The sequence below is a fragment of the Pinus tabuliformis genome, chromosome 6, assembly GCF_031772625.1.
Source record: "Pinus tabuliformis cultivar Carrire ecotype Pingquan chromosome 6, CPIR1, whole genome shotgun sequence".
Classification (NCBI taxonomy): domain Eukaryota; kingdom Viridiplantae; phylum Streptophyta; class Pinopsida; order Pinales; family Pinaceae; genus Pinus; species Pinus tabuliformis.
The window spans coordinates 679,580,887-679,592,839 of record NC_142292.1 but is presented as its reverse complement, the minus strand read 5'-3'; the positions used below and the strand labels follow the sequence as shown (position 1 = coordinate 679,592,839).

General features: G+C 40.0%; 1 protein-coding gene and 1 pseudogene across 1 annotated transcript; both read left to right on the top strand.

Annotated features, from left to right (window-relative positions):
- Positions 1-666: 666 nt before the first annotated feature.
- LOC149260476 (uncharacterized) lies at positions 667-4,809 on the top strand. Its single transcript, XM_089459401.1, has 3 exons — positions 667-2,271; positions 2,842-3,067; positions 3,305-4,809. Exons 1-3 carry the CDS (start codon positions 667-669, stop codon positions 4,807-4,809), a joined length of 3,336 nt encoding a protein of 1,111 aa, XP_089315527.1.
- A 2,973-nt stretch (positions 4,810-7,782) lies between these two features.
- Positions 7,783-8,446, top strand: LOC149260475 (uncharacterized; annotated as a pseudogene).
- Positions 8,447-11,953: the final 3,507 nt, after the last annotated feature.

Here is an 11,953-nt window from a genome sequence, read left to right as displayed (position 1 = left end):
CTTGCCGGAGCCGCAAGACCCAATGAATCTGGAGGCAGAGGAGACAGAGAAAGGGCCAGCGGATGAATGCGAACAATCTAAGGAGATGGCGGTGGAAAATGGCAAAGATCAGGAAGCTGTGGAAGGGGTCGTCGAGGAAATAGCTAAAGACCAGGAAGCTGTGAAAGGGTTCGTCGAGGAAACAAATCAAGACCAATCCGACGAATTGGAGAAGGGTAAGTGCTCAGGGACTCCTATCTCCTCTTTTATCTCTCTTGAGCATCCTTATGTAAATCATAATATTGCTTCTTCGTCATATAAAGAGCAAGAAAATTATAATGTTGATAATATGGATCATTTAATGTTAAATCCGGATGTGGAAACATTAACTGAAACCTTACCGCTTCTGGATATAAATTGTGAAGACAAATGGCCTCCTCTCTCTCTCCCTGTGACCCGAACTCCTTGCCCATACAATCTGAGATCTTTGGGTGGGAACCAAGTGACTCAGGGGTCTTTAGGTGGGCTGGGAATGATACATTCACAGAACAAATCCAAAAACAAACGTGGACGGAAATTTGATCTGTCCAAGGCGAAACTTAAAGCAAAGATGGATGTTGCAGATGGTAAACAATATTCCATCCCGGGGGTTCTTAGAGCAGCACATCCCCCTGAGGGAGTAATCAAATGATCCTGACATCCTGGAATTGCAGAGGTTTGGCCAACAAACCTAAAAAACTGGCCTTGAAAGAATGGATTTTCAACTCAAAAGCAGATGTTATTTTTCTGCAAGAAACCCTGGGGAAGGCTTATGAGATTGAACCTATGCTTAATTCCCTTCTGCCTGGGTGGACTTTCAGTGCTATGGATGTCTTTGGACATTCGGGGGGAATTGCAATTGGGTACAAAGAAGGGAGGGTTAAAGTTCTCAATAACTGGGGGATGAAGAATGTTATGGGAATGGAGATAATATCCCCTGATTTCCTTTTCCCCATCACCATAGTAAATATCTATGGGCCATGTCAAGGCAGGGAATTTTTCTGGGATGAATTGATGACAAAATCTGTTTTGAAAGCACCTGTGATGATTATGGGAGGTGATTTAAATTTTACTTTGGGTAGAGCTGAAGCTTGGGGACCATCGGCGAGAGAAGATCCTCTTACATATTTTTTCCATAATCTCATCACAGAGAATAACTTTATTGACCCTCTCCCGATCAAGCTAAAGCCTACTTGGAGGAATCGAAGGATAGGAGCAGACAGGATTGCCAAAAGATTAGATCGATTCCTGCTATCAGACTCTTTATCCTCCAAAGCTCCTTTGATCAGACAGTGGGTTGAGGAAATAGGGAATTCGGATCACTTCCTGATTTTCTTAGACATATCTACTCCTCCTCACAAACCCCCCGCCCCTTACAAATTTAATCCTGCTTGGCTACAAGATCCAACGTTCAGCAATCTGTTTAAAAAAACTTGGATTCACCCTGAACACAATGCAGGCGAGGAGAAAAGCTTTTTGTTCATGGAAAATTTAAAAAGATTGAAATCAGCTACAATTTCCTGGGCAAAGGATAGGAAATTGAAACAAAATGAGGAGCTGATCTGTATAAGGGAGGAGCTGAAACAGATGGAGGGTTTGGATTCAGATGGATACTCATCTCAAGAATCTAAGGATAGAATCCTTCTTTTGGAGAAGCAGCAAACCAAAATTCTTTTGGAAAGGGAAGAAGAATGGAGAATAAAGAGCAGGGCAATTTGGCTAAAGTCTGGGGATGAAAACACTAAATTTTTTCATAATTTTGCAAAAGGAAGGAAATCAATAAACACTATATGGCACCTTAAAGATGAAGAAGGAAGAGATGTCAGGTCCTTTCCAGAGCTTTCTGGTTTAGGGAAAAGACATTTTCAAAACATTTTTGCTGATCAGGGAGAGGCTACTATTGCAGAAGTCTTTAAAACTGTGCAATGTTTTCCTAGATTCATTGAGGAAGACGAATCTGAAGATCTTACAATTCCGGTCACTAAGGCGGAGATTGAAGCAGCTATGAAGCTTATGGGCAAAGACAAAAGCCCAGGCCCTGATGGCTGGACAATAGAATTGTTTCTCCATTTTTTTGATCAAATTGGAGACGAGATAACTGAAGTAGTTGAAGAGTCAAGACTGAAAGGAGACATCTATAGACCATTTAATTCAACATTTATTGCTCTCATACCAAACAAGGATGAGCCGGAAAGTTTTGAAGATTTCAGACCAATTTCATTGTGTAACTGCATTTACAAGATTATTTCAAAGGTTATAGCCCTCAGATTAGCTCCAATCTTGTCAAGGAACATATCTATGGAACAATTTGGGTTCCTGGATGGCAGACAAATCCATGAAGCTATAGGGGTCGCTCAGGAGGTAATCCATAGTGTCAAAATGAAGAAAAAGAAGGGTGCTGTTCTCAAAATTGACCTTTCCAAAGCATATGATAGGATAAGCTGGCTCTATCTACGAATGCTTCTAACTCATGTGGGATTCAGCTATCCATTTGTCAGCTAGATCATGGGGTGCATTACAAATGTCAGCTTTGCAGTTTTGGTCAATGGAGCTGCCTCTTCCTTTTTTACTAGCCAGAGAGGCCTCAGACAAGGGTGTCCTTTATCCCCTCTCCTGTTTCTCCTTGTGGCTGAAGGGCTTAGTAGACTGATACATAAAGCCAGAAGAGAGGATAAGGTAAAAGGTATTGAGGTAGCAATAAATCTCTACATCACCCATCTTCTTTTCGTTGATGATATATTGATTTTTACTAATGGTAATTACAGCGAATTAAAGGAGATAAAATGCATTTTTGATCTTTTTCTAAAAGCAACTGGAATGCAGATAAATTCTGTGAAATCACAAGTTTGTTTGGCAGATGTGGATAGAAGGGAAAGAAATCATTTGGCCGATCTTTTTCCTTTTCCTAGCCAATCTCTGGATGTTCCCTTCAAATACCTGGGTTTTTGGTTAAAACCAGCTGCTTACAGAAAAGAAGACTGGAACTGGATCATAGCAAAAATTGAAGCCAGAATTTCACATTGGAGCTATAGATGGTTGTCCAGAGCAGGTAGGTTGACTCTTATTAAATCAGTCTTGTTAGCCATCCCAGTTTACTGGGCTGCCCTAACTTGGATTCCTAAAGGTGTAATGGAGAAAATCAGAAGAATTTGTTGCAGATTTTTATGGGCAGGCTCTAAGGAATCCTCCGGTTTACCATGGGTGGCATGGGACAAAGTGGCCAGACCAAAAGAGTGGGGAGGTTGGGGGATTAAAAGACTCCCTGAGTTCAGCACTTCGTTAGCAGCAAAGTCAGGTTGGAGGCTTATAACTATAGAAAACCTGTGGACAAGGGTGGTTAAAAGGAAGTATATAGATCCAATGCCTTTGGAAGATTGGATTCGGAGTCAGAATAAGAAGGCAAAAAACTCTTCTGTAATTTGGAAGGCCACGGTGGATGCATTCTCAGTGATTGAGCAAGAGTTAGCATGGAAAGTGGGAGATGGCAGACAAATTAGGATTGGCAGAGACCCTTGGGTTGGGTGTAATGAAGCTTATGCCTTATCGCCAGGGCTTCTTCGACATCTTGAGTCCAAAGGTATCACCTCAATAAATCAGGTGGAAAGAGTTGGGCAGTCTACTATTTGGGGACAGGCTTGGAAGGACGATGAAGAGTTAGGGCTAAATGCTAGATGGAAGAATGAATGGACAGGCTTCATTAAAGAACTAAAACGATCCAATGTTAGGATAAGAGAGGAACCTGACAGGTTAATATGGGCTCACAGCAAATCTGGGGGGTATTCTCCAAAAGAGGGATATTCTTTTCTATTGGGAAAGATAGGATGGGGAGTTCCGGAATGGTGGTCCAAAGATTTATGGAAACTCAAAAGCCCTGCCAAATCCAAGCTCTTTCTCTGGTGTATTTTAAAAAGGAAGGCTCCAACATGGGAAATTCTACAATCTAGGTTTTTAGCTGGTCCAGGGCGATGTCCTTTGTGCAAATCTGATGAGGAAACTACAAATCATCTTTTCACCACCTGTTCTTTCTCGAGGAAGATTTGGGAGGAGGTCACTGGTTTTCTCAAGGTAAATGCACAGTGGGGAAATGATCCGCTGGGCGATACTTGGAGGAAATGGTGGCAAACTTATTCGGAAGGGAATATGAGGAACTTGCCTATTATCTTCTGCTGGGGTGTGTGGCTTGCGAGAAATAAGAGTCTGTTCCAAGATCAAAACACACCGACTTCTGTTATTGCCTCTAATATCACAGCCATTTATTCTGCTCTGCCTCCTCCTGAGGAAAAAAAATCCAGAACAAACCAAAATAACATCATTATACAGGAGGATATCCCTTGTGGTTTCTTTGATGGAGCCTCACAAAACAATAGGGCTGGTGCAGGCATGTGCATACATATCAATTCAGAACATACTCTAAAAGCCTCGGTTGGGTTGGGTACAGGAACAAATAATTTTGCAGAACTTTCTTCCTTACGTCTCCTATTATGCTGGCTACAACACAAAAACATCAACTCTATTCAGATATTTGGGGATTCTCTTAATGTTATAAATTGGATCAATGGTTTAGCTGCTTGTCAAAATCAAATTTTGATGACAACTGTTGAAGAGATTTTATATCTGAAGACATTCTTTAACAGGTTCTCATTATGCCATATCTATAGGGAAAGGAACGAAGAAGCAGATCAGCTATCTAAGGCTGGTCTACAACAGGATCCGGGCAGCTGGGCGATAGAAGAGATACATCAGGGGCAGTCTTACAGAACAGACCAGCCTCCTTATGATCAGCAACAGTAATTTCAGAATATGATCAGCTCCATTTTTGACGGCACCATTTACAGTTTCTCTATATACTGTTACATATTTTGTATATATTTTTCCTTAGTAGTTTTATCATTCGGCAAATAGATCATAGTATTCAGACCTCTTTTTAATATTTTTGGAACATTACTATTGCTGGTGGACATACTTTTTTGACTGTACGGGGTTGTTTTTTCTTTCTCTGAAGGAGACTCCGGTTTACACTTGCTATTTTGATTTATGGATTTTAATCCTCCTCCCGGGAGGAAGACTACTACAGGTTACAATCAGCAGAAAAGCTCCCTGAGGGTCGAGCTGTGAATGTACTAATGAGCCCAGCATGGCTTAAGAACAATTGTATGTAAACTTTTTATAATCATAATAAAAAGTTGTGCTTTTTTCCCCGGAAAAAAAAACACCATGCTAATATTGCTTATAATTAATATAATAATAATAATAATACATTTTTAAGTCTACTTGTAAAATGATTGAGTAATTGACATAATGAAATGTTATCTAGTCCACTTAATTTCAAATCTTATTGAGGCACATTTTAACCCCTTATGAATAAGCTCTATCATATCATACAAAAAAATATGCTTCCATCTTATAAAATCTCAACTCTTCTCACTATAATAATAATCATAATCTAATTTTAAAATTAGTGTATTGAAATAACTCATATAATAAATATTTATTAATTAAAATTGAAGGATACCTAAATTTGAAACCCACCTTATTGGCTTGGCGTACATGTAATCTCTTCGACTCAAGTATAAAATGACTTAATTACTAATTCTTCCAAGGTATTAAAAATAAAATTTTAAAGTTTTCTGACATATGCTTTGAAACCCATTAAAATCGTAACACGAGGAAATTTACACCCATCTATGCCAAAAATAAAATAAAAACAATTTAATATCCTAAACATTTTTAACATCACGGACAAAAGTTTGTGTCACATTTTGAACCTTTGGTCCCTGCATGTTCAGTGCCTTCATAATACTTGAAAAAAATATAGATGTGGTTGTTAAAATATCCACATGTGACTTAAGAAGCCCCTACATTCGGCATATCCAAGAGTGTAAAACCTATCTAGTTTCCAACGCTCTCAGAGAAGACATTGCCCGTCGGATGAAGTGAAGTTACGAGTTTTTAAAGAACTTTCCAGTGCAACCTTCCGACAAGGCAAGCACTCAGCCAAAACCCTAAACCCTAGCAGAGGCTTCTAGAGACTTGTGGAAACAGAACTCTATTCCACGCCATTTTAATCAATATATTGTGGTTTCAGCTATCACAGAACACACCCATCTGTTCTGACTGTATATTCGTTTCGTTTCATTTCACTTCATCTTCAACTTCAGAAGATCTACTACAAGATGTATAGAGCAGCAGCATCCGTAGCTTCTACAATCGGGTTAGTAGCTTCGATTCTTTCTGCAGCTCTCATTTTAGATCCTCTTATTTGTTCAACAATGAAAACGGTATCTGCAATCCTAAATCTTACAGGGTTTAAGGCTGTATATTGTTGGGTTATTATTTTTAATGGTTTAGTTTATAAGTCCAAGCATTATGAAAACATCCATTCTTCAGAGATTCATTGGCTAAAGACAGTTTTTTTTTGTTTGTTTGGATGTATGCAGCATTAGTCAAACCAGCAAAGTTTATGGATCCTTAAGCAGATTGGAAATTTATCACATCATTTTCCATTTATGTAAACAGTCAGAAATTGCGGCTACTCTTTTTTTACAACGCTCCATATTGTTGGGTATTTTTGATGGGAAAATACCAAAACCAAACAAAATAAACATCACAGAGCCAATGCTCTGTTTCCTTTGTTCCAGGACCTTTGCACAGGGAAGCTATTAAAACAAAATGACTCATAACAGTCCATTACACAGCCATAAAAACATTTTCTATTGCTTAAAAACAAAAACTGTTACAACTTTCATCCTCTACGCAGAGAGGGATTCACTGGAGAGACTCTGTCTCTCTCTCACTTTTGGTCTTCCACTGCTGTGGGTATTACAAAACCAATCTCATGCTATCTCTTGCTTTTGCGATGAGCAAGCAATACAATACATCCCTGTTTTATTTAACTTCTCGCACTGCTGTGCGTTCAATACATTTCCATGAACAAAAAAAAAAAACTAACCCACACCACTATGCGCTGCCGCAGTCACAATACACAACAAAAGAAAAACTACATAACCGTTGCCACACACGGGCTTACATAGCCATATATAAAAACATATAAAAAAATATGGCCCATAACCATATCAAATGGCCTCACCAAATTCTACGTAAAAACATATATAAAAAAATAACATATGGGACGTATGCCCATTACCACATTAAAAGCCGCCACCTAATTCTACGTAGAAGCATTAAAACCATGTCGTTTCCTCCACGGCGGTCAACCACAAAACGACACAAAAAAAATTTCATTTTGACGCGGGCGGGGTCGGCTGACGTCACTTCAGTGCCACGTGTCGCCACCTCATTCGTCGGGCCCGGTCGTTAAAGTCCGCGCAGCTTCGCGCAGATCCGAGCTCCTGACCCGATCCAACGCAATTCGCTCGTCAAGGTCGCGCAAACAAAACGACCTTTAGCGTCCGGGGAGCAGGCAGATTTGGTGGATGTACAGTGGACGCGTGGCGCCTCCTAATTGTGTCGGGGCCCCTCCTGCTGGTACAGCGTTCTGCCAAAGGCGGTAAGGGGAGACCGGACGGTTTTCCAAAACCGCTGTGCAGTTGGAATTAATATTCCAACACATATGTTGTACTTCGTCTGCTGCCCTTCATCTGCTGCGCTTGAAACGCTTATCACATCATTTTCCATTTACGCAAATAGTCAGATATCTATTCTTACATATAAATGTTTCAAATAATAGAATGTGAAATTTGGGATAAAAACTATTGTTGTTGTGTTATGATATCTTCCGATCTATAGAGAATATACACATGACTTCTTGAAATCTTTCATCGTGCATTAGAAGCTCCACAAAACTTGGTACGTGGCAATGTATTGCTCAACTGTGCCGGTAGCATGAACAACAAGGCAATTGTTGATAATTGGCGGATTAAACTCATTACTCCTTTACTCTGGCTTATAGACTTTTTACTCAATCAGAGAAAATTGCATCAGCGTTATTTGAACGACTCAAAACAAGAGCAGAGAAAACTTGATGAACGTATTAAGTGCAGTCTATAGCAACAAAGCATCTGTTGATGATGAATTGATAGAGGTGATAAAGAAGCCTGCAGATTATCCAGGGGGCTTTAGATGTTTTGGTTGCTGTAGTGACAGGGCCACCAGGGCCAAATCCAATGTCCTTGACACCCAATATCTCAATACTTATTTTGGTTTTATGGGGTGATCAGGATCCATTCACTCCGCTGGATGGTCCCGTTGGAAAAATTTTCTCTTCTCTGCCATCAGTATTACCAAATGTGCAGTTTCTTGTCCTTCAAGAGGTGGGGCACTGTCCTCAGGATGATAGACCTGATTTGGTTCATGAAAAACTTCTTACTTGGCTTGATAGCCTTCCTGCTACTCTTTCAGTACCTTGTGTACAGTAGGCTGTTTGAATTTTTGTTTCAAAAAGAAAATGAGATTAGATATTATTCCTGGATGCTCTCATTCCCTTCCATTTGTCTACAAATATACATGTACAAACATCTTGATGGAATACCTAATTGATTTTGACTCAAAAAATATACATATATATATTTTTTCAGAAATAAACCTTTTCAATTCAAAGGAACCAGACAGAGCCGGCGAGACTTCTGAAGAATGACCATGCACTTACTGATATTGTACAACTAAATGGTACATTTTACAATTTGCTACATGGTAGCATAAAAGCTCCATAACAATTTGCTACATGGTACCAAGTGTTTTTCTTTCTTCTAACCATCTCAATCTCAACTTCCCCCTTACAAATTTTGTTTTTCAAGCAACATAGGGTACTTTTAGATCTCAATTTTTTTTTATTTTATCTAAGCTGCTTTCTCTAAGCTTGAATGACCTAGCATTTATCATTATCTTTGCAGCAAGCTTGAGTTTCTATTTGCAGGTCACACTCTCCAGAGTCCACACAACCATTTAAACGATTAGCAATGAGAACTTTAAATACTGGTCTGTTATTTAACATTTGCGAATCAGCAAATTCTTACCAACAGAGAGTTTATTTCAGGTTTTAAGTGCTTACTGTGAATTAAATCCTTTCACTGCCCAAAATTTATCCAATTAGAAACTTAGAAAGATGATTGTTGTATACCATTAGGTACTGACTTGCTTCACCTGGGTAATAATAAAATGAGGCGATGCAAGGAAATCCCCAAATAATGGACAGGTCAGCGATAAATAAAAGAATCAGCACTTGGAAATAAAACGCTTCAGCAAACCTGTTGGTCGTTTAAGCACATTATCCGTCAATTATACTCTAGGAGTTTATTAGATCAGGAAATGACCTACAAACAGTGTGCTTAAAATGAGTATCCAGCGCTTGAATTTAAACCATCCAGCAAATAGGGTTCTGATCAGATGTATCATTCCATCAACCAGTTTTGAGAAATGTTTGATGATTTCTCTAGGATTATCAAATCTATGCACAAAATTATGTGCTGAATGCTCAGATCTAAAATAACAGTGTCGAATCATTTAACGTAAAGTAATTCCAGGGAAGGTGCCTGAAATCTTTTTCAGCGGCTTGCAAATTTTTTCTATTTCCACACAGTTTTAACATGTCCACACTAAAGTCTATCTCTACCACTGTTTTCGTTCTCTGTCTTTCCTGCTAACAGAAACAAAATATATTTTAAACATCTACAGCTCTTGATGATGAGTCTTCTAACTCTTTTAGTTTTTTTTTTCAGCGTAGACTTTTAAAAACCGCAAATACCACCAGAAAAACAACGCATATATATACCAGTGTTTAATTTATGGACAGGGACAAATGCATCATTCAACGCAGTTCAAGGTATTCAACAGAGTTTAATGCACCCTATAAAATGGTATTCAGCGTACAACAGCATCGTTCGCGACCATTAAAAAAAAAACTCATTGTAGCATTTAAAGAACCATCCATATACATGACTTGTAAACCTCTCCATTAATCACATAGAACTTAAACAACGCACATGATTTGCAAGGGTTACACCCCATTGAGACCACAGTCACGGCTTGGAGAGATTCAACCAGCATGCATACATTCCAACGCATACGAACCAGCTTTCACGATAGTGCTTTAACCAATGCAGAAAAGGGACAACTCGACTCAAATGCCTCAATAGGATCAATGCATAGAGACAGGATGTAGCAGAGAATAATGGCAGGAAAATAGGAGTTACAGGAGTAGAAGGAAGCTAAAATTCAGTTTTTTTTTATTTTTTTTTGAACTTGAGTAATTTGATTTTAGAAAAATACCCACATATAGCAAACAAAGCTAGTCATGCATGCATGGGCCCATAGGCCTCAAGGGTTCAACTTGTGCTCTGATACCAAGTGTGAGGACCTTATCCATACTATTTTTTTTTCTTTAACAGCTATAACAACCAGAAAGAAATGCATTGAAATTCGAATTTATTAGCACACACATTCCTGCCACTCATTTCAGGAAACACACCATAACATTTTCATTCCTTTAACTAAGATCAATAGTAATGAAATACATATGTACCGTTCACCAGAAGGCGAGACTCCGCTTGCTCTGCGGTTGCTGGTATTCCCTTGTCGCTGGTCACCTCCGCGAGTGAATGATGACGCACTTGATCCGAATGCGAAGACTCACCGGTTAACCTCCCAGCCTATTCCTTGGGTACTCTTCTTCCCCGCGGACCCCCGAGCTGCAATGGGGTTGTACAATGGAAACAAGCACTAGCTGGTAGAGGAGAGCACACCTTGGCTCAAGAGTCCCCTCTCTAAATCCTCTACCTCACCAAACTCACTATAGCTTCGTAATCACTGCTGCCACTCATTTCAGGAAACATACCATAACATTTTCATTCCTTTAACTAAGATCAATAGTAATGAAATACATATGTACCGTTCACCAAAAGGCAAGACTCCGCTTGCTCTGCGGTTGCTGGTATTCCCTTGTCGCTGGTCACCTCCGTGAGTGAATGATGGCGCACTTGATCCGAATGCGAAGACTCACCGGTTAACCTCCCAGCCTACTCCTTGGGTACTCTTCTTCCCCGCGGACCCCCGAGCTGCAATGGGGTTGTACAATGGAGACAACCACTAGCTGGTAGAGGAGAGCACACCTTGGCTCAAGAGTCCCCTCTCTAAATCCTCTACCTCACCAAACTCACTATAGCTTCGTAATCACTGCTCTCAATTCTTATTTTTAATGATTCCAAGGATGCCAAGTTTGGTTGTGCCCTTCAAGAACTTCCCTATAAGTTCCAAGGGTGCCACACCTAATAGTTTATTTGTGATGTCAGGGGTGCCAGTTTGGTTGTGCCCTTCAAGAACTTCCCTAGAAGTTCCAAGGGTGCCACACCTAATAGTTTATTTGTGATGCCAAGGGTGCCAAGTTGGTCGTGCCCTTCAAGAAATTCCCCTGAAGTTCCAAGGGTGCCACACCACTTGCCGTTCAAGCATCCAGTGATTACGAGGGGAAAGTATAGTGCAACGTCATAGACCACTGTCATCTCTTATGTTGCCTGCTATAGTGAGACTAATGGTGTCGGGGATCAAGGACTCTGCCTTGATGCGTGCCCCCTGGTAAAGTCCTCACGAGCGAACCAACTTTGGAACCTGCCCTCATGGCATCGTGATCTTCAAGGCGAAGGTGTTTCAACCCTTCCAGCCCAAGTCACGGCGGGAGTGCTAGTGGGTGAGATCAGGGACTCTGTCCCACCCCTCCCATGTAGTTCCATCCACTTGTACAACCCCATCACCCATATGAGAGTCATTCGGTCAAGCAACTAATCTCTGCGTGCAACCATTAATATATCATCAGAATATAGTTAAACATATATGGCAGATTCCAAGATCAACTTAGACTTTCAAAGATAAAGTAATATAAATTTTCATCAAACCAGGTGTCATCGACATGTCATATGCGAGTGCCTCTGATGGTTTCTTGCCATACTCAATAATCATTAGTAACACGGTTTCTCAATGCTAATCA